Genomic DNA, 24,677 nt, shown 5'->3' on the forward strand with positions numbered 1-24,677 from the left:
GGAAATTTTATGAGCTGGTAACTAAGACTTAACGGGCCCTTGTTCGATTCTCAATATTACAATGAACTACTGAACTCTATGAATATTGAATATTTATAGAGGTCAGTGCAATGAACCCATGAAGGTGTAAGATAAAAATGTTTTGACAAATGTATTTATAATAGTCAACAAGTCGATTCTATGTTGATTCTATTCATATAATATTATAGTCATCATTAACATATGAAGACAAAATTAAATTCATGATATTTTCATACTTACGTCTGTGAGACACCGGTACCTCAAAACATCAAAGCAACTGTCTCATAGTTCAAACCATTTTAATAAGGTACTGAGCCGGAAAGCAATGAATCACGCCACTTAGCGATCTGGCAACGTTTCGTTTACTTGATGGTGTCTGACAGACTACCACTTCAGTTGCAGAAAGTAAATGACTATAAAAGCGTTTTTATAATACCAAAAGGATGATACCATTGCACCATGTTTCTAGAATGATTGGAACATTGGAAGTTGGAACCTTGGCAAAAAGTACATCCAGCTTCTTAAAGGCTGTTCCTCTGGCCTGGCACGAGAATGTACGAGGCGGTGATCACTTAACATCCAGGTGACCCATACAGTCGCTTGTCCTCCCCTTCCATCAAAAAAAAACTTGTGCGTCGTGTTATGTCAGACGTCATTTCGCTAATCGCTTATCAGTCATCGCTGTCAGCCTAGTCAAAGTTAAGTTGTTTTTGCCAGTGTTTATTGCAAATTTTTGTTATTGTAAATATTAACTAAAATTACCTTTCCGGATACTAGACAGTTAGAAATTTAGCTAAAGAAAAGTTTTGGCGAGTTCACCTATAAAAAATTGTATCTTCTCAGCTTCTAACAAACTAAAGATTTGTAAGTTTGCATTGTTTTAATTATTGATTATAGTTTTCGTGCTCTTTACAATCTCTTAGCTCACACCTATTTAGAATAATGTGATAGTTACGCCCCTTTTATGAATATTATTATTTATTTAATTAATCATGAGTACTGGCTATAATAAGTACTAAAATCACAGTTGCAAAATAAGTAAAAACATAAATGAATTTTAATATAATATAAATAATTTCTGTCTTAAGTGACCCGTTACTTTTTGCACTTAGATTAGGCAATAACATCTTATATTCGTTCAATTTGAACAATAATAAATGGCAATTAGCTATAACTTATGAGAAAAACTAACAATAAAATTTACTACTAGTTTAGTTTGAATGGGCTGTTTGTGCACTTAGCCCCATTGTGCACCTCAGTAAATCTTCTTACCCCAAAAAGCCCTGGCCGTCCCAGAAATATAGCAGCCTCTTCAGACTGCTGGAGGCATCTGGGAGTGAAGCTGGAGATTGGAGAATTTATGCCCATTGTTCAGCCACACTTATCCACTCTGTAAGCACATGCTGTAATACTTCTTCTGCCTCTATGCATCCTTTGCACATATGCATAAAGGAAGGATGGATAATACCTATAATTTTGCATATTTTTCCCTGTCTGTTCTAGTCAAGTTGTGAGAAAATGTCTTTGATGAAGGACACAGGAATGATACAGGTACTGCATTCTTTGTTGGCCTGCATCATTCACCACTTCTCCATTGTTTTAAGTGGGTTTCTTCAGCTACTGTGCCCAGCTGTGTTTTGATTTGGGCATGAGGTATGGGGTAGCAGAGGTTCTGAATCAAGAATCTTGAGTGACACTGCATTGTAATGGGGAGTGGGTATCACATACCATGAAATTAAGACATTCAAATACAATAAAGTAACAATTGAAATAGTAGAACTAGATTTAGAAAAGAGTTCTTGAATTCCAAACTAGATTGACTGCTCTCTGAATGTATTTTATATTAGTTGAAAAACTTCAGGAGGTATTTCTGACATACCTTTATATATGTCTATACAGGTATTATATAAATTAATTTCTTTTGGGGTGTCACAGCTTTAATTCTTTGTAAGTTTGTGATTATCGGTAACTAGTTTACTGCCTGTAACCAACTTTTTCAACAATCTTCTGAACACAAACCCTGAATGTGACTAGTTTGTTTATAAATGGACGGTTTCTTCTTGTTCCTAATAAATATAATAATTTTATTATTCTTTTATTTTATGCACAGGATGTTAAAACCTCTTGTAAAAGTTAAACAAATACAGATTTATTTTCAGTAAATAAGCACTAAAGCAATATTTCTAATTTCCGCTATGGTCGGCATTATTTTTAGTCTAAGGACAGTGGTGTGCTCTGTGCGCACACAGCTATGGACCGACTTCAGGACGATGACCTTTGTTTACCTGTAGAATAAATGAGAGGTTTTAAACATTCTTGATAATATTTAATATGAAAAGTTCTTTTTACTGTAGAGTTTAACATAAGGGATATTTACTTTTTGTTTTATTTTTAGATATGTCCAATGTCGTACAGGAATATTTGAACTCAGTGTATACTGTTCTAGGTCATGGCAAGTGAAAGTAGTTCTGCAGTGTTGGAGTTGAATGATGCTGACGGAACTGATACGGAGGTGGGCAGTGTGACAGACGACAGGGAGGGAACCCCGCTGATAATGGAGACAGGCATGGACATAGCTGTTAAGGTATATCTTCAAGGCATGAACACCCTTATTTGTTTAGTTTGGACATGTCGAGAGAATGAATGAAGAACGATTGACGAAGAAAGTGTATAAGGCCAGTGTGAAAGTGTTGGAAGGGGTACACCTAGGCGGACGTTTCAAGATCAAATCAGGGATGTCTTGAAAAAAGGCCAGGTCAAGAGTACCCTAAACCAGAGAGCATGTATGAAAGGAATAATGAAATTGGACGAAGCAAAACACATATGTAAGGATCGTAGCAAGTGGAAAGAAGTGGTCTCTGCCTACCCCAACGGGAAAGAGCCGTGATTTTATTTATGTATGAACACCCTTAAACACTTAGACCATTTGTACTTCTAGATAGACTGTGACAGCTGTGAAATCGTCAAAAAAGTTGAAATCGCGAGTAAGATGTAGTTTGTCACATAAGTAATAAAACCTACTCTTTTGGAAGCTATATTGAGGCCATAGAGCATATGAATTAAGTCCCATGATTACGATATAGTCTGCTAATCTGACGATGCGACATTGATGAAGACATCTTCCAAAGCAACGGTGAACAGCTTCGGCGATATTACATTGCCTTGTCTGACTCCCCCTTGCAGTCGAATAGGCTTCAAGATTTGATCCTGGAGATGGACTGACATGTTGGTGTTTCCATACAAACAATTCAGCTCTGCGATATATCGATAATCAATGTGGGAAGAACCGCCCAGGTCTCAATCTCTTCTCATAGTCGTGGACTACGCCAAGCATAGTGGCTGGTTATACTACTCTGTCTTCTATATAACCTGCAGCAGCGTATGAATGTGAACGTAGGAAGTGATATGGGTCTTAAGTTCTTCAAAAGCATTTTATCGCTCTTTTTGAAGAACAGCACCACTATACTTCTGTGCCATGCTTTTAGTTTTACCCTCGAGGATGACGGAATTGAATAGCTTAGAGTACCACCAGCTCTCAGAAGCTCGGCTGTGTATCACTATTGTATTTTAATTGTTATTTAGTTCCGGTGATAGTTTTCTTGTATGTTATTATTAAAATAAAAAATAGTTTAAAAAAAATTAAGCACTATGAGGTTCTTACTACAAGCTTAAATACAGGGAATGTTTAGGTGGTCTCGTCACATAGATGTATTTTTTTTATCGGTAGTAATAACTGTATTGCGCTTAATTTTTAGTATATTCAGAAAAAACAAGAACACAGATCTATTCTACTTTAAAATTTACCAAAAATCCTGCCTAGCCATCCTACCGGTACAAGAGTAGATAGCCCTGGCGAGGAACGAACGATTTATGCATAAAATTGTGTATTGAACCATATTTGTCATGTGCTATTTTCGTGCGATAATTATTTAATCTTCTTTATATCTAAACAATATGTTATGTTTTTAAAGTGATAACCCTCACTTCTAGGATTAATACACAAATAAAATTTGAAAAACAAAATTTTATGAACGATGTGGTATTCGAACCCACGACCTCCGGCGTTCCGTGCCGGTGCTCAACCAACTGAGCTAACCGTTCGAGTACCGCCGAGAGTTGAACAAAGCAAACAGAATTTTATAACGACGCGGCACTCGAACGGTTAGCTCGGTTGGTAAGAGCACCGGCACGGAACGCCGGAGGTCGTGGGTTCGAATCGCGCATCGTTCATAAAATTTTGTTTTTCAAATTTTATTTGTGTTCTTTATATCTATTTCTCATAAATGTGTTCAGTAACTGATAATCTAGGGTTTTTTTGATAATTTGAAAACATCGGCACAATACAAGTAATAATTATGACAGAAGCGTAACTTAGCAGTCTCCTTGAAATGTATACCTATGTCTGGGCAGAGCGCTAGGGTTGGTACATACTAAAATATTTACGACACGGACGACGTGGTGCAGCTAATTTAACTCGGACAGCGACCAGTCTTGGCGACGTACGGCGCGGCGTGTCACTCAATAATAATAATAATAAGTTTTTATTAAAGTCAAAATTACCCAGTATACATATTATGAAACAAATAGGTACAATGATATTCTAATACATAAAATAAAGATAAAGAAAATTATACACAAAACTTATAAACTATCTGGAAAGGTTAATAAAGGTCTTCCCAGGCGTCTTGGTGCAGGCACCGTCATTTATTTACTATTTTTGTTTTGATGCATAGATAGCCAATATGAATAAATATTGCTAGGCATCCCGTCACACACCATCTGGAGAATGCGGTTCTGAGATTTGCGGAGTCTATCCCAGAAGGAAGCAACTCTTTTTCTCATCACATCATAGAAATCAGGCACCCTCGATTCAGCAAACATACCCGAGGCACTGCAGTACCAAGGCAATCCCATCAATATGCGAAAAGCATCATTGTACTGCACGCGCATTGTCGTGTATGGACTTTTTGAGAAATTTCGTCCAAAGTTGGCAGGTGTAGAAGCACTGGCAATACGCATTAAACAGTACAATCTTGACGGGATTGCTGCATTTGTCAAATCTTCGGGCCAACATATTGCAATGAATCGAGAGTGTCCTCCTCTCTCTCTCAATATCACAGTCATCCTTCAGATCCTCTGTAAGAACATGTCCCAAGTATTTAATAGTTATTTATGCAACTGTTGTGTAATAAGGGGTATTAAAACACGAATGTGGGTTTATATATACTCATGTGATAATAGTATCAATACCTAATTATCAACAGTTGCATACAAGACTTTATCTATACCCAGAATATGAATCCTCTAAAAGATTCTGAAACGCTCATTTTTCAAGAAAAATGGCGGAGTTTCGAATAACCAACCTTTTTTTTTACTGCGTGCTACGTTCTGGTAGTGTGGAACGCGCATAAACGAAAATGTTCTTTTTTTTTAAAATTCATACAGATACCACGCATCGAGCAATAAGAATGTGACTGTTTGTTGAAACTCTTTGCGCATGCAGGGATCGAAAAAATTTATGGGTGTAGATAAACTCAGTTACAATTCGAATCGCTGAGCCATCCAAGAATACCTCAGGTACCCTCTCCGAACTTTTGCCCGCACGAAATACAATTTCAGTCCGTGAGCATTCGCATAATGCTCACAGACTGAAAGCAGCTTCCTAAGTCCCTTGTTAGACGGGCTGAGAACCACCATGTCATCGGCGTAACTGAGACTGTTAAAATACGTATTACCGATGTGACATCCGATATTTTAGCCAATAGTCTTGTCTTTCCAAGATTGCTTAGCAGCGGTATATGTCGTGTATGTGTGCGTGCGTCTATTCGGGCGCTCTACTATGAAGTTAAAGTAGGTACTGTTATATTACTGTATTGTGACATCGGTTTAATATAATCAGGTCGATGCTCCGATGAAGCAGCTGTCCACGATGGAGACATTTGTGACGTACCGCGTGAGATGCGTGTGCGGAAGATGGCCGTGCCCGCCCTACACGAGGAGGAGGTTCAATCACTTCAAAGTAAGTTTATTACACCTCCAATTTTTAATTACCTTTCAAATTAAATTAATAATACAATTTTAATTTATACCAAAATTTTGAAGGATGCGGGACTCGAACCAGCGTTTCTCTGGTTCCGTCCGAGCGCTCTTACCAACTGAGCCAACCGTCCCAGTGAGAAATCGATCGTTAATCTTGGTATGCCACAAACTGAGAGTTGAACAAGACATACCAAGATTTACGATCTATGTGTCACTGGGACGGTTGGGTAATAACACGAATTTCGACTGGATTTTATTTTATTTTGGTAAAGTAATAACATTTACAATATACATATAATTATGTTTTTTTATGAAAATAAGGGAAGAGACGAGCAGGACGTTCAGCTGATGGTAATTGATACGCACTACCCAGTCTAATGCAGTGCCGCTCAGGATTATTGCAAAACCCAAAAATTCTGAGCGGCACTATAATTGCGCTCGTCACCTTTATTATTACAGCTACTAGCTACGGCGTACTTCAGAGCGAAATACAGTAATGTTTACCCATTACTGCTTCATGGCAGAAATAAGCACCGTTGTGGTACTCATAATTTAGCCGGCATCCGTGCAAAGGAGCCTCCACTGATAAATGCCCTTAGTCGTCTCTTATGATAATGAATGTGAAATTTAAGTTTTTGACATAAGGTCGCTTCGTTCCCATTCTCCTTTTGTTACGAGAATTGGGCTACAGATTCATAAAACAAGTTGAATACAGCAGTTGTTTCCATCAGCCTAGCGAAACTCTCTAAGAAAAAAGGATTCACTCGATTGTATCACAACGTGCAGTCATTGACAGATGACGGCTATAATCTTGTAAAAAACTAAAGAAATCCACTACGTTTTAAGCAACTGTTCGTTTTTAAACTTAGCTGGATTATACTGCGTCGCCATATTGTAATTACTTTTTTAATAATACTGAATTTCAATTTTTACTTAGGCAGTTATATTTAAAAAATATAACTTATTGACAATTGTTGAATTATACATATTTGAGTGCTGTATGTTTGTTCGAAAACAATTTAGCGAATTCAGTAAACATGAAAACACTTCTCTTTTCACTAAACTACAACTACCTTGCTGTAGAACTACATTATTTCAGAGAAACTGTTTGTGTATGTGCATAAAAATCCATAATCACATCCCAAAAATATTAAGAGAGGTATCGTCAAATAGGAATTTCTCATCTAAATTGAAAATATACCTTAGTAAAAACTGCTTATATTCATTAGACGAATATTTTCAACTAAAAACTTGACTATATACTATATAATACTGCTACAAATCTTTTGTTAAATTGATATTATTGTAACTAATGATTTAGAAATGTATTTTATAAAATTTGCACGTCATAAATGTGGCAAATATGTACTTAATAATATTTATGTAACATCAATCTAACATGTTTATGCAAATAAAAACTTTGACTTTGCAGTTCCGCCTCGTATTACGTAGTATTAACATCCTCTTTGGTTCCCAGTTGCTCCACAAGCGGCTGAGCTCGTCATACCCCCTGGTGGCGGTGCCCCCCCTGCCGCCGCTGCACTCGGCTCGCCAGCAGCTCGACAGATATTCGCCGTCATTTGTAGCCATTAGGACGCTGGCGTTGGACACCTTCTTACGTAAGTATGATCAGGTCTGGTGCTTTCACAGTGCGGGTTTGTTTATGACGATTAGAGACGAGACGATCAGGACGTTCAGCTGATGGTAATTAACACGCCCTGCCCATTCCAATGCAGTGCCGTTCAGGATTCTTAAAAAACCCAAATATTCTTAGCGGCACTACAATTGCGCTCGTGACCTTGAGGCATAAGATATTAAATCTCATTTGCCCGGTAATATCAATAGCTACGACGCCATTCAGTCCGAAATCACAATTATAATGCTTACGCATTACTGCTTCGCGGTAAACAAAGGCGCCGTTGTGCGCAAGAAGCCTCTCACTGGTAAATGCTTAGTCGCCTCTTATGACACCCTTGGGTCTGGGACTTCCCTATTTTTTTATGCCCCGGCGAAACTCAGGGTGTACAACCAAAATCGAAACTATGGAATGAAATTCCTAAAAGAGAGAATTTATCTGGTGTTGCAGGAGAAAATACGTATGGACGCTTACGTTCGTGTCTTCTTCCATAAGAAAAAAGCTGACGGAAAAATTTTCGATTCTTTAAAAAATGTCGCGGTGATAATGCAGGAATAGGGCGAAAATCATGGAAGGTCTGAGAACGGGCGAGAAAACGCAAAAATACAATAACATTTATAGTTACTTTCGTATGATTTTTTAGGTTGTTTTTTTAATTTTATTCTCATGAAATGTCCTCATTTATAAATCAGTTTCTTTTGGGGTGTTTTTTAATACCTATGTAAATAATATGTCAACATATTCCTCTGTTTCAGAGAGGATATCAAAGCATCCGATATTGACCCACGACGAGGATCTTAGGTTGTTCCTGACCACCCCTGACGATGAACTGGATAAGGTAACTTCATTGTTATGAAAATTTATATTTGTCTTTTTCCATTATCTCTAGATTCACATTAAAGCTAATCAGATATCGATACAGAGATATTGATCCTTTTTTTGTAAAGAGCCCCGTCTTTTTCCACATCTCCACATCTGCTCCTACGGCAGTCTTTTCTAGCAATTTCGATTATGTCATTTGTTTTACGGTCTGTCAATATTTCTTTTGCACACTGGTCCTTTTTATGGTATATTTCCATCTGTTATCAGTCTTTTCCACATCTCCACATCTGCTCATACGGCAGTCTTTTCTAGCAATTTCGATTATGTCATTTGTTTTACGGTCTGTCAATATTTCTTTTGCACACTGGTCCTTTTTATGGTATATTTCCATCTGTTATCAGTCTTTTCCACATCTCCACATCTGCTCATACGGCAGTCTTTTCTAGCAATTTCGATTATGTCATTTGTTTTACGGTCTGTCAATATTTCTTTTGCACACTGGTCCTTTTTATGGTATATTTCCATCTGTCATCAGTCTTTTCCACATCTTGACATCTGCTACTACGGCAGTCTTTTCCAGCAATTTCGATTATGTCATTTATTTTACGGTCAATCAATATTTCTTTTGCACACTGGTCCTTTCCATCAAGTGGTATATTTCCATCTGTTTTCAGTATTTGGTGATATTAGACCAGCTCGCCCATTGTCCTTTTAAATCTTATTTCAAATATTTTTATTCAGAATCGAAATTAAAATCACTTATTGAACGTCAAAAAGTACCACAACCTATTCGAAATACTCAGACCTGAGAAGAACGGGCGCAAGACGTTTATCGTTTTTTTTTTAATAAAATTTCTTCACAATAAAATTTCGTTATGATAGTCTGAGGGCGGTCACTCCTTTCCCAATCAGCGGTATTATTAAGAAAGTCATTTAAGTTATAGGGAATTTTATCACATTAAGGTTTTTTAAACAATACTTTTGAATTTTCGTGATCATGTTGAAAAAGCATAGTTAATTATATCAACAAACATCTAATACTTAATGACTTAAAAGAGTAATTATAACAATAAATGAAAATTAATAATAATGAAATACACAAGAATTATTGAGTACAGTAAATGCATCAATCGACACACAACGTAAATAAATAAACGTTATTCCTAGACAGATATTCATAGGTTTATTTGTTTATTTAATTTTTATTGTTATGTATTTGTAGGTGTTCAAGAGTGACAGTAGCGCGATGAATCTGTGGGGTTTGAGTCTCTACAGTGACAAACAGGCGACCAACGGTGCCAGGTGAGAGACTGATTAAATTAAAAAAAATGGTTCTTATTTTTTAAACGAGCGTACGGGTCACCTGATGTTAAGTGATTCTCTTGCAACACCAGAGGACTAACAGGAGCGTTGCCGGCCTTTAAGGAAGGTGTACGCGCTTTTTTTAAGATACCCATGTAGCACCGTCCCGGAAACACCGCACAAGGAAGCTCATTCCACAGCTTGGTTGTATGTGGAACAATGTTTCTTGAAAACCGCACTGTGGAGGACCGTCACACATCCAGATGGTGGTGATGATATCCTAACTTGTGGCGTGTCGTGCGAAGGTGGAATTGAGCGGCAGGAATTAGGTGAAACAGCTCTATGGAACACTCCCCTTGATAAATCTAGCTTGACAATGACGTCATAGTTTATAAAAATAAGCAAGCTTGTATTGGTTGTAAAATTGACATTTGCCAGCATCCTTGACCAATGGCGTGCGTTTAAATATTTGAATTCCCCAGAAGTTATTGGAATATTTTATAAAGTAAGTTCTTGTTGAAAATAAAATTGTGGTCATAATTCTAAACTATTAATTATTTCCATCATAATGTGGGGCGATCCATAAATTACGTCATAAGTTAAGGAGAGGGAGGGGTCGACGATGTGTGACAATGTGTGACGAGGGGCGGGGAGGGGTGCCACATGTCCTGGGATGGGTATAATGACGACACGTGACCTGTCCGAAAATTCGTAAGACGTTTAATTTTTTTATGTCATATAAATTGACAGTTTTGTGCACGATAGCGCAATAAATGAATATTGTATTTAACCACATAAATGCTACTACTTTTATTCTAATAAATAAAGCAATTCGTGCGAAATTATTTCCTAACCATTCCAAAATATTCAAAAACGCACAACGTTAATGTTCAAGTTTTCACTTCAGCCGGCACTCCCGGAGTGCAACGCGTCATTTTTTTTATCTAAGTATTATAACACTAAATTTAAACTACATACCCACTAATCTTGCAAATATTATATAATAATTTTTATTTTACAATGTTTTGTTAATTTTCATGCCTTTGTTTGATTTAATGTTGATTTTATTGAAAAAGAATAAAAAATAACAATAATTTCAGATCAAACTAAATGTAAAATTGCGAAATATGTGACATCACACTGGGTAGGGCGAGGTCTCACAAATGTGACCAACTGTGACACAGTGACAAAAGCTGTCAAAAAATCAAGAAATTCGTGTGACGTCATTTATAGATGGCCAATATAAATATGCAACTGTATCGCAGAGTTCGTGACCCGGAGTTCGTCGCTGCAGCGGAATACATGCAGTCCTTGCAGCAGAAACTGACCACCCTGTGCTCCATTACCGAGAAGCTGTACTCTGGCGGCACCAAGCTGAGCTCTGAATATAGCAGGTAAGATTATACTTGATTTTGCTCGCCGAATCTATCAAAGGGCAGATTTCACCATTGATCTTGGACGTGGAATTGGAAGAGAAGGACAAACGAGCGTATAGATCACCTGATATCAAGTGATCACCGGCGTACACATTCTTATGCAACACCAGAGTAATCACAGGAGCGTTGCCGGCTTTTAAGAAAGGTGTGTGCGCTTTTTAATGAAGGTACCAATGTCATAAGCTGTGCAAGGAAGCTCATTGCACAGCTTGGTTATATTCGGAAGAAAATTTCTTGAAAAACCGCACGGTAGAGGAACGCCACACTTCCAGATTGTGAGAATGATATCCTAATTTGTGGCGTGTCGTGCGACGATGGATTTCGATCGCAGGTACCAGGTCAAAAAGCTCTTCAGAACACTCCCGCTCAATTACCCGCGGCGGCTAAGAACGCCAGTCCACATCACATCGCGGCGCGTACATACCAGCACTGTTTCATTACAATATTTATATTAGATTTATTATTAAAGTTTTATTTTAACATTTAATAGTATAATTCCGATTTCACAACCCCACCATCTTTTGGTCCCTCGAGCCATCGGATCGGCTTGGCGGGACTATATCGTGGCGAGTTTCGTGAATTTCAGTCGCCACGTATTTTTTTGTCGCTTCGGTAATGATAAATGCGGTAGATGGCCAAATTTTCTTCTTTAAGATTGGAATTTCTTTATTGAAACTCAAGTATTTTTTGCATTTTCGTATAATTATGATTTTAACAAAGAAATTAAGCGAAAAAAGAAATTAAGAAATGTTCGTTTGTTAACTGCAATCATAGAAGTTTACAATTCGTATTCAAGAGCATCGAGCCACGAGCGAGTATTAAGATGTCTCGGTACTCGTCTTGGCTCGGGTGTAATCGGCACGCGGTGCGAGTCCGGTCTAGATCGGGCGCCGCGCCGGGTCAGCGCCGACCAGTCAGTCAGGGAAAAACTATCGAGCGAAGTGGTTGTGTCGCACGCGCATGCTGGGAACACCACGTTCTCATTACGTAATCCATAGCTGTTATGTGAAGTGTAACAAAAGTGAAAGTGTTATACTTGCTGTCGTGTTCAACGCCCACAACAATGAACAACCAAGAGGATCCTGACCATGTCCCCCGCCTTGCAACGTCGTGTATGACAAAATATCATAAAACGGTTATTTATTTATTTATCAAGGAAACAAACAACACTGTAGTAAAAAAACAAGTTAAATAAAATATAAAAATTACATTATTGGTTATATCCTAGAATAGTTTTACTGATAACACAAAATAATACAAATTGACAACAGAACCTTAAGATAAGTAAACAATAGAATATTTAGGAAATTACACAATATTATATAAATCAAGACAACGACATAGATACTAGTGGATATAATAATAAATAAAGATACAAGCCTTAAGGTAAGGACAGTAATTGTTGTTTTAACTTATTCTTAAATGACGCAGTAGAGGAGTGCGAAAACAGGTCGACATTAATGTGAGAATCCAATGAGGAACACATTCTGTGAAGAGGCGCGCGAAACACAATATTAGTTCTGGTAGCCGCTAGGTTGAAAGTTCTGTGCGTGTCTAGAGACCTGTCAGGAATATTGAATGGTAAAAGCTCGAGAAGTTCGGGACAAGTTAGTTCATACACACATATTTTTCTTAAGGTGACACAATCTATTGAGTGACGTCTTTGGCTTAGTGAAGTTTGTAAAAATTTCATGTTTTTAAAAGTTTATCGTACCTTTCATGCGATAGTTTAAAATACGCAAGAAGTTCTTTTGTATAGCCTCAAGTTCTTCAAATCTTATACAGTGTGTCCACTGGGAAAGTTCAATTTTCAACAGTAAAAAAAACAATAATTTTGGATGGAACAAAATATTTATTGGCACGAATGAAAAGCTTAATTATGCGGGTTTTATTTTCTAAAGATAATGCCGTCCATTTCATAATGACGGCATTATCTTTAGCTATCCATTTGTACAGTTAACTGGCTAACTGTACGAATAGTTGAGGAAATCTTTCCAACAGAGCTGCGGAGAAATGTTTTCGATTTCTGTTTTGATATTTCTTATAAGATCACTAATTGTACGCGGCTGGTTTGAATAAACTTTAGATAATAGGTATCTCCATAAGAAAAATTTACATGGTGTCATGTCCGGGGAGCTGTTCCAAACAGGGATATACCGATGTAACGTGGGAAATTGAGTAAACATTCTTTCAGCGCATATTGTTCGTCAAACGTAGTCGTTTTCCTTCAAAGCTTGAACCACTTGGATCTTGTAAGGGTGGAAGCACATTTTCTGTTTGATAATTTTGTGCACCGTTTACTTTTATAAGCCGCTGCGTGCTTCGGAACAGATCGACGTGGATTTGCGACAACTGCATCACTAACTCGTTGGACGTTATCTTGTGTTAAAACAGATGGAATAGGTCTCATGTTTTTTATGTTCATGGTACATTCTGTTTCTTAAAACTTTTTTATCCATTTATTAATCAAATTTATGCTTGGTGCAGCCTTAACGCGACTCATATTGTAGTGAGATCTAAATTTGCGCCTGGCTTCGGTGTACGATTTGCCACTCGTCCAATAAGCTTCGATTACAAAAGTGTGATCCACTCCAACGGTCCATCTTGACTAAGCAACCTTCGCGGGGCGTTATCCAAGCCCCCTCGCCTCTGCCACCGTCCTAAACATTTTTTAAATATGAACTTACCCAGCGGACAACCTGTATTATACTTGTACTCTAAATACAAATATTTTATTTTGTCTCAAAAGAAAACGTATTATAAAGAAAGCCATGTACAAGTTACTACAAAGTTACATACTGATAATACCTACTACACAACATTATACATCACAACCATTAGGTACATACATTAAGAAGAAGTTTACATAGGTACTTAAGTGTGGTAAATGCATCTAGACAAGTAGTTGTAACTGCTTATACTTCTTAAATAAACTAGGTACATACAGATAGTAGATTTATGTAAAACAGACATAAAAGCTTGTGCCTCTTTCCACAAAATAGCTATTTTGCTGGAGATTAGGTATGTAGTTTACATTATGACAACAATCTACTAGTACATGGAAATGAAAAAAAAAGACGTGTGGCACTCGGGGACGGTAAAGCTATTGCATAGCATTTTTTATGAACTTATAATTATCTATTTATTTTATTTATGCAGTATTATTTTAATAAAATTAATTTTAAAAAAAGCAAACGGGAAGTGATTAAAATTTAACTTACAAGATGTGATTACAGACAGACAACGGGACAGGTGAAACTAAATAAAAATGCTTGTCATAATAATAAAAATTAAAAAAACGTGATAAAAAAAATAAAGAAATTAAAAATAATCAAGATGTACCCCAGGCTCGAACTTGGGACCTTCTGCACAAAAAGCATACCTGATAACCGCTGTTCCACGGCAACTGTAATGACTGTGCCGAAATATCTATATACATCTAGTAAGTAGTTTCGGATTTCGTAATCTTTGTGACTTATATTGTTATATAATGTGGATAAGTTTTAATATATATATTTGTATGATTCTATGTATGTGTATATGTATGTATTTTAAAACCTTTGGGATAAGGTGAGTTTAGTGATTTGTTTCTCCAACACAAATAAGTAATCTGTGGATAACGTAGTTGATTATACATGTATTTATATTGTAAGAATTGTAATTATTAAGTAAGATGTCATGTATAGTTGTTTGTTGTTCCCAATAAATAAAATAAAAAAATAAAAAGTGTTACGTTATTTTCGTTACGGAATTTCTGGATTCGGTCTCCACGCTCAAGGCCCGCGATAGAAGCTATACAATGGCTTAAAAAATTAATAATACAAATGAAGGTAGTGTGTTGTGTTGTCAGCATGCGACGCGCGTGTGACGCGTGGTCGAGCGGAGTGGGCGGCGCAGCAGCACGCGCGGCGGGGGCGCTGGCTGCCGGCTGCGGGCGGGCGGCAGCGGCCCGCGCGGGGGCCCCGCTGCGATACCGCGCCACGCTGCCGCTGCTGGCCGACTACGCGCGGGCACACCTCGACAAGATCCGCGCGAGGGACGCGCTGCACGGTGCGTACTACACTACTACACTTCTAGTCAAAACTAACAAAAATAACCAAAGTCAAATTTTACAATTATTGATTACACCATAGGTTCTCAACGTGGGCGATGACGCCCCCTTGTATTTTTTATTCAAAAGAATTGTTAAAAAACGTTTGTGTGGTAAAGGTTACTATACCATAAATGACTTCTTAATGATACCACAGATTGGGAATGTGCGACCGCCCTTAGGCTATTAAATAATAAGTTTAATTGTACAATGTTACTTTGTAAATTTTACTTTAATTGTAAAACATATTTTTGATAAAAAAAAAGCCCGCTGAGTTTGTTGATTCTTCTCAGGCCTGAGGCATTCATTATGGAATGGATGGTAGTTCTTTCACTTTCAATAAATGATTTCACATCCTATTTTGAATAAAAATATTTGAATTTGTAGGCGTTTGAGACTTTCGGGGGGGCAGTAGAAGACCCAGAGAAAATTAGGGGGCATTGAGATGGCGCAGATGGGGCGTGGGTAGATTAAAAATATAATCTAAAAAGGCAAAAAAATACACGAAAATACTCTAGAAAAAAACATATTCTTAAAGTGGGCGGTGAGCAAAATAAGGTTGAAAAACTATGTTCTAGTCAAATCTAACAAAAATAACCAAAGTCAAAGTTTTACAATTGATTACACTTATCCATTTTTTGCTAATGATTCAATGAGCACCAAACAATTTGGTTTCTCAAAGGGTTGCTCAACAACAGATTACTGGTGTTGAGCTTATTCAGCAAATTTTTGAAGCGTGGGAAAATTCTCCCAATGCCGTTGGTATCTTCTGTGACTTATCCAAGGCATTTGACTGTGTTCATCATGAAATCTTAATCAGAAAACTACATCGTTATGGTATCAAGGGAGAAGCACTTAGCCTTCTGAAGTCTTATTTAGGCAACAGGGTTCAGATGGCTGAGGTGAACAGTAAGAAGTCAGCTGGATCTCCCGTTACCATGGGCGTTCCACAGGGTTCTATTCTTGGCCCATTCCTATTCCTTGTATACATAAATAATTTACCATATTACTTTGTACAAAATACGCATGAGATAGTATTGTTTGCAGATTCTTCTTTACTTTTTAAACTACATAGACAGCATACTGCTTAGAGTACAAAATGGTTCACAACGAATAATCTCCTTCTGAATTAAAAAATAAAACAAATTTATTAATTTTACTTGTTAGTCAGGTTGACACGAATATTGTAGTAAACGATGATAAGTTGAAACCTGTAGATACAGCCGTATTTTTAAGCACTTTACCTTACATACCAAACTTCAGTGGGGTCCACATATTAAGAATTTGGTTAAAAAGCTTAGTTCTGCAGTATACCCAGTTACAAAAATTCAGCAACTTACAAATGAAAATACCGCGCGGCTAGTCTACTGCAGCTATTTTCATAGTCTGATGACATACGGCATTTTACATGCTGCCGATATTAACACCATTTTCACACTGCCGAAGCGAGCTATTCGTGCCACCTATAAATTAGGACCAAGAGTGTCATTAAGAATTAAATTAAAGGAAATAAAGGTTTTGACTTTGACATTGCAATACATATATGAAAACCTTGTTTATGTAAAAAAAATAATTATTGGTTTAAAAAAATTAGTGACACTGATAATGTCAATACTAGAAAGAGGGATAGGCTTGCTGGTCATGTAAGTCGACTTCAAAAAGTTACAAATTCATTCAGAGGTCTTTGTATACGTTTTTATAATAGGTCCCTGTTAACATACAGAACTTACCTTTATATGAATATAAATCAGTGCTGAAGAAAAAGTTGTATACAAAAGGGTACTATAAAATATCTGAATCTGGATCTAAAGAACCCTTGGGACTGAACTGCTGGGCTGTTACATGTCTCAGTTTGATAAATGAAATTATAGTTATATAATATAAATATTAATATTGTTTGTATGTTTTTAATCAATCTTAAGAAGAATATTAATAATAATTATGAGTTACTTATGTTAATTGAAATAAAATGGTAAATTGTAAGTATTTAGTAAGTATTGCATAATATGTGGATGAACATTTTTTGTTATTCGGTAGATTTCTCGTGACAGGCATCGTCATGCTCGCTTAAATGCCACTGCTTGTGGCGACGACGTGGGGCGGGTCGTTCCCTTCCCTAAAATATGGTCGAGGGAGGCGATGGCTGGTCCATGCGTCATGCTCGTGTACGGGCGCTACTTGTGGTTATCTTGTTACCGGGAGGTCTGCTTCATGTTTTTTTTATATCTTTTTATTTGATTATCTTAAAGTTAATGTTATTATATATTTTATTTAATAAAATGTTCGCATAATGCCTTTATTTATTTACTCAATAACTCTTGTGTTTATAATTATTTATTTACTTTTATTTACTTACTCTTTCAGTTTTTGACGTTTGAGTATTTTTGTTGCGTCACTTTGCATATATTGTAAATGAAATTATTTGTAAATTGCATTAAAAATAAGAACTTGTAATACCTAATCTGTTTTGGAAAGAGCAACCTTAGAGTTTCTTGCTCATTCTTCTCTGAGGAAACCTGCCTTCCGAATGAGCTGTTTGAAAAAATATACAATTACTAAATATTTAATATTATATTTTACTATAATATATATAAATTGTTTGCGATGGCAATGAAGTTTTCACTTCTGCCGTGCGGTTTTAAGCATGCACTTGGCGTTTCGTAGAGATGTCGCTGCATTGTGTGTCTTCTACCGCATTTATCACGGGAAGTGTTCCGAATAGTTGTTTAACCTGATTCCTTCCACCTTCGCACGACACGCCACAAGTTAGGATATCATCCTCACCATCTGGATGTGTGGCGGTCCTCCACAGTGCGGTTTTCAAGGAGCTTTCTTCCAACTACTACAAAGCTGTGGAATGAACTTCTTTGTGCGGTGTTTCCGGGACGATACGACATGGGTACCTTCAAAAAAAGCGCGTACACCTTCCTTAAAGGCCGGCAACGCTCCTGTGATTCCTCTGGTGTTGCAAGAGAATGTGGGCGGCGGTGACCAATTAACAACAGGTGACGCTCGTTTGTCCTCCTATTCCACTAAAAAAAACACTCAATTTTTTTTCCCGAAACCGAATTCTGTGTTGGTCACTGTTATGGTAACCATCCTTATATACTATGGTATTATGTTTGTACGTTTGTTTACAGCGGCTCACGTGGCGGGCAACAGTTCCGATGACCTACACAACAAGTAAGTTGATGGAAACTTTTGTAAAGTAATGCCCGGGTTCGAGACTCACATCGTTCATAAATTTTGTTTACAAATTTAATTTTTAATTAATCCCTGAAGGTTAGCACTTTAAAAATAATAACAAATTGCTTCGTTCATATTTCTAACATAAAACCAGTAACGACGACCTGTATAGCCGAGTGGTTAGCGATCCTACCTACTAAGCTAGAGGTCCCGGGTTCGAATCCCGGTAGGTGCAAGCATTTATATGATGAATATGGATGTTTGTTTCCGAGTCATGGATGTTTAAATGTATTTATGTATGTTTAAGTAAGTTTATTGTATTAAATATATCATTGTCTTGTAAGCCATAACACAGGCTATATATTATGCTTAACTTGGGGCAAGATAATTTGTGTAAAAAGTGTGTGTCAATATTATATTATTAACCCAATAAAAGACAGTTTACTAACTTGAGAGCTGTGACAATTAGTCCATATGCAATCGTCGTGCATCTATGACGCGTCGCGCGTGGCCCTTCGACTTCTCAAAAGTCAAAATCAAATAAACTTTAATTGAATAAAGAGGCTTAAAATAAGTTCCTCTTTTAAATTACTGAATCTACCATAAGTTCAGAAAAGTAGAGCTTGTGAGCTCTAGTGGTGAGTGTGTGTGTAGCGAGTAGTGAGAACTATGGGTATCTAGCGTATCTATCAAGCGTAAAGAAAAATCTAGGAGTGTGTGTTTAATAGAAGTTTGGTTATGAAATAACGGAACTAAATTAAACTAAAACTTTAACACCAGTGCTATATTTATGTCGGTTTATAACGAGGTAGGCACTGCCTTATTGCCTATATAATATACACGTTCCTGCTTGTGAGAAGAACATACAAGAAACTGAAACACTCTTTTCAATCATTAGAGTATTTTACAATGGCTATATATATACAAAACAAATTACTTTGTAAGGCACTGCATCCAATATATGAATCCTGTTCAAGGTTAAAAGCGTTTTAAATATTAACCGCCTTATTCATAATAAAACGCTCTTCGAAGGTATAAAGCTATATTAGTTAAAACGTGTTTTAAGCCTATCGAACGTTCGATAAAATTCCTTATTCATATTCGTTAGATAAATCTCCCATACGTCTCTATAGTACGCAATGTTGCCATTTCGTACAAAAAAAGATGATTTTAACTAATTTAATGAGGAACTGTCAATGGAAACAGACATCTTTTCAATGTCAATGGTTTGCCAGTTGTCAGAAGTCTATGTCAAAATAATTTCATACTTCAAAAATCAAAGAAGTCTGTCGATTGTCAATCTATGACGGATATGCAACAACTTTGATTGGGAAGCTCTTTAACACATTATTTAACGAACAGCTGATCGATGTCGGCCATGTTTTTTTGCGTTAGAATGCTTAATAATATATAGGTTTATATAAGGGTCCTAGCTACTATAAGTCACGTCAGCTTTATCAAAGAGATAATAAGCGTTTTAGCTCTAATATGTTTATGAATACCATTTTTTAACAAGCGTATATTAGTGATGTTTTAAAACTCCGCTAAGACATTATGAATAAGACAGTAAATATTTCATAAAAAGAAAAAAAAGAACTAATTATATACATATGAATGATAGTATATTGGATGCATCAACCTTTAGAACTTGAATTCATTGTTTGTGTAAACGATGCTTCGTGAACATAATTTGACATTGACAACCTGTATAACCGAGTGGTTAGCGATCCTACCTACTAAGCTAGAGGTCCCGGGTTCGAATCCCGGTAGGTGCAAGCATTTATATGATGAATATAGATATTTGTGTCCGAGTCATGGATGTTTAAATGAATTTATGTATGTTTAAGTAAGTATATTATATTAAATATGTATATGTAATATGTATGTCTTGTAACCCATAGCACAGGCTATATATGCTTAACTTGGGGCAAGATAATTTGTGTAAAAAGTGTGTCAATATTATCAATGATGGTCGTGATTACTGTCATAATTAGTAATAGCATCCAACAAATACAATCATTTATTAATAACAGGTCGACCTGACACCACAAGCAGCACCCGTTCACGATTTGACGCATTGACTAGCTATCGTTCACTTCGCACATATTTGAGGGTAGGAGACGACCCGGCACACGACGCCGCCAAAAGCAGATATACACTGACTATGGCGTCATTTGTAATTACCGAATCGGAAATTTCAGATTAGAGCAAGCATCGGAGGCGTTGCGTTCAGAACTCGGCGACTGGATTCCCAAGACCCGGGCGGAAATCAAGTCCATACTCCTGGATCTGGCTGACAAGCAAGTGGCCATCCACTCACAGTCACTGCTCGGCTGGGAGTACGCCCTGAAACTCTCCACCGAAGCTGACGTCACACAAATGTTTAAAACAGTGTCCAAAACTGCAGTGCAGAACTTATCCCCTTCAAAGTGCCAATCCTTCGATGTTGAAACCGACAGTGATGATGATAAAACAAGTGGCAGGTACTCACTCGGTGATGAACGAATAAAAAGTGAACTGAACGGTGATAGAGTCAGTACTTGTGATGATACCAGTGGTGATAAGACTGGTGTCAGTGATAAAGTGATCGATACGGTGGAATCGGTGTTTGAGAAGACCTCGGTGACGGATGACAGTGAGTGTGTCAAGATATCTGATCCGCTGCAGGACTTTTCTGATGTGGAATTATCATGATTGTGTGATTCGGTCTTCTGTGATGTCCTCAAGAAGATGACCAAATGACTGCAAAATAATAATTTGACTGTTGTAAATTTGTAATGGTTATCTTAATTGTAATATTTATTCAAACGTTAGATAATTTATACATCTAAATAGAGCCTCTTGCTGCTAGTCCACCGATAAAAACAGGCCAGGTTTATAACTTAAGTGTGCGTGACAAGCTTCGTGCTACACTCGCGATTTGTATGTCACTTTGTGTGAGTGTGCGTGCATTGCTCAAAATAGAGGTTAACTGTCAACCTCATAATTTTTTTTGAGGTTTTCACAGATGTAACAGTCTGTCAAGATGTATTTATGATTCAATCAATAATATTTGAACAGTAATATATAATGTTATTTAGAAGCAGTTTTTGAAATTTAAAATGTTTAAATGTGATAGACTTATTAAGAAATCATTAACCGGAGTGTACTTATAAGATGTAAAAATGTGCGTAACTATATTATCAAAAGTCATAATATCATATATTGTTATACATTTTCTCCATAGAAAAACACCAAACAATACTTTTATGCAAATTATGCAGTATTTTACTACAAGCTTATCTATACATGAGATACTACCACCACCTACATACGACAACACAACGCGTAGAGATTTGAAATTTGGTAGAAATATTCCTTTCGCGGTTTCGAGTCACGCATCGTTCATAAATTTTGGTTACAAATTTAATTTGATAATGCTGACTTGATCTTTATTTAAATGAGGCTTATGTGGGTTCAAGTCGTCGGTGAGTGGCAGCTCACGATACTCAAAATAAATAAAAAAAAAATAAAAAACTAAAAATTTGCAAAATAGCATTTTATTATTTATTATAGCTGTATTCATTTTGTAGTGTAAGATATTCTACTATATTTAACACGAGAAGTGTTTCGTTGAGCTGATTAGTTTTATTCCACTATCATTCTACACCACAAACTTTAATATCATATTCTTTTTGGGTTAAAAACGCATTGATTTCATCAAAATTGATATCTTTGGAATTATTTTGCATAAGCACGACCACCACTCCGGAAAGTAATGTCAATAAGATCTTTCTTTAAGACTCACTGTAAGCACATAATATATATATATAAGCTAAAGCTGTATCAAAAGTTACGCTTAAACAGACGAAGGCCTCGCGCGACTCACAGTACTGCGATGTCCGCTTTTACGTTGTTTCCTTACTGTTTTATCTTATCTTTATGGGAAATTAGAATAGTATCTTTTCACAAATCATTGATTTTTCAAATCTATACGCTGGTAATTATTATACAGCAGTTTAACACTGAAGAATAATTATTTAACCTCGAGGAAGACATTAATGAATCTTACGCCATCTCCTCTCCTCGCGTCACACTTCACACCGCTAAACTATCGCCTCCTCTCTGACACCCGCTGCTCACTTAACTTTACTCATTACAATATACTGTGTTCTAAAGCCACTTAAGCAATTCGTATGACCTTTGGAGTACACACTCTAGATTATTTATAAATGTTTACACATTTGCTTATCATAATTTGTATAAAAAGTTTTATATAAGTTATAAATAGATATATAATGCAGGCTGCCAAATTATTTTAGTATTCTGTAAAATAAGACAGTACCGTTGTTAGAATATTTTATAACATTTGCTCAAAAAGTTTTCCTTGCATGTTTAGAGTGCGAAAAGGATGTCATTTCTTCACAAGTTACGGTTTGGTAACGTCGTCCCTTCGCTTCGTGTGTGCTGTACAGTGAGAATCCAGGTCCAACTGCATCTGAAGAGGATTAATAAATAAAAGGCACCAGAACCCTCTAAGGTGAAGACATCTTCCAGAGACTACTTCTTACCTGGGCCACACACAGCTAGGCCAGTCTATTTCCACGATATGTCCGCCCAGATTGTTATTGGCCGACCATTCCTCTTACCCATTGGGCCGTTCCATTTGGTTGCTTTGTGTTACCACCTTTTGGTCTGGAGCCTGGCTATGTGGCTAGTCCGGACTTCACTGAGCGCGTAAATGACTTAAGAGTATTATTGTATAACATTACTCACTCATTAACATAGAACAGAAAACTTAGAGGTAGGTAATTTGTCCAAGGATTAAACTGTTTTTTATCGGTTTTCTTTCGTTGTTTAATTTTTTTCGCAAATGTGTATCAAAATGTACTATTTGAACACACTTGCCTGTAACTTGCGTCTACATTTCTCTTGAGTATTACATATCTCTTGCGCTCAAAAAAAATATGATGGCTCGCGAGCTTCTTTTGAAAGTAGGACGAAATCAAGCAGGGGGAAACGTTTCAGCTCTTGTAAGGATGGACGTAACGCGGCGTAAACTCAGATTTTATTAATCGAGCAAAAAAACTATTGGTATACAGGAAAGAATAAATCAGCAAAGTAGGTCGAATAGAAAAGGAAAGCGGTGAGGTTGTGGCCATCAGATTCCGGACTCTTGGTGAACATGTTTGACAGAATACTGAGATGTGGGGGGATTGAACGTCCTGCTCGTCTCGTATCTTTGTCATAAAAAAAACTATCCCGGACTCAAAATGCAAAAGTCTATAGGGAGATCAGTGGGAGACTTCTTAGCATACAGGCTAAAAGGGTACCATCATGGTAACTTTTTCTGCCGTAGTGTGCAGGCACTAAGTGCTCTTTTTCTTACAGGAAATGGTTTTCCGTGTGGCCAAGAGCGTTCGTAGTACACGCTGCGACGGGTGACGGGAAAAGGGCCCTAATATATTTCGGATTGAAAGGCGCCATATCTAGTGAGACTCATGTCTCTAAGTGAATCTTGGGTTTCTCAATACTCCTGCGGCACTACAGTGGGCATTTCACTTACCACCAGGTCGTTAGGGATCAATCGGTTTATTCACTTGTTGCCATAATCACCTTGTTAACTAGCTCATCGTGGGATGATTGTCGCGTAAATATGAAGGGTGTATAATAACTTATAAATTATTTATTTATTTAGCGTTCCATCATATCACTAGATGTAGCAATAACCATGTATTGTATATAATGTGTCTGTAAATAAAATTTTTAATGTTTTAATTGTTTATTTTTGTTTGCCAACATTTTCCAAAAAGCTGAGCGGGGTGTATTCCCCAATTCCAGAGTAGCTGCAACACGCCACGAACTGAAATGAACTCACCGTCTGATTTTTTTTTTATATGAGAGGGGGCAAACGGGCAAGAGGCTCACGGGATGGGGAGAGGTGAGGCAACCGCCCATGGACATCCGCAACAACAGGTGTGTCAAGAAATGCGTTGCCGGCCTTTAAGGTGGGAGTATGCTTTTTTCTTGAAGGTCCCTAAGTCGTTTCTGTTCGGGAAGACCGCTGCCGGTAGTTGATTCCAAACAGCAAGAAATTTCGAACAAAACGCGCGGTTGTGGAATGCCAGACGTCTACGTGATGCGGATGGTACTTTGCACGTAATGT

At 37.1% G+C, this 24,677-nt stretch overlaps 1 protein-coding gene across 1 annotated transcript; it reads left to right on the plus strand.

The window, feature by feature from the left end:
- The first annotated feature begins 633 nt into the window (after positions 1 to 633).
- LOC126973242 (sorting nexin-7-like) lies at positions 634 to 24,289 on the plus strand. Its single transcript, XM_050820443.1, has 10 exons — positions 634 to 885; positions 2,468 to 2,605; positions 5,921 to 6,040; positions 7,538 to 7,679; positions 8,452 to 8,534; positions 9,741 to 9,820; positions 11,086 to 11,214; positions 15,107 to 15,306; positions 18,487 to 18,529; positions 20,734 to 24,289. The coding sequence occupies exons 2-10, from the start codon at positions 2,471 to 2,473 to the stop codon at positions 21,224 to 21,226; spliced, it is 1,425 nt and encodes a 474-aa protein (XP_050676400.1). The 5' UTR covers positions 634 to 885; positions 2,468 to 2,470; the 3' UTR covers positions 21,227 to 24,289.
- Positions 24,290 to 24,677: the final 388 nt, after the last annotated feature.

Source organism: Leptidea sinapis, chromosome 29 (assembly GCF_905404315.1).
Source record: "Leptidea sinapis chromosome 29, ilLepSina1.1, whole genome shotgun sequence".
Lineage (NCBI taxonomy): Eukaryota > Metazoa > Arthropoda > Insecta > Lepidoptera > Pieridae > Leptidea > Leptidea sinapis.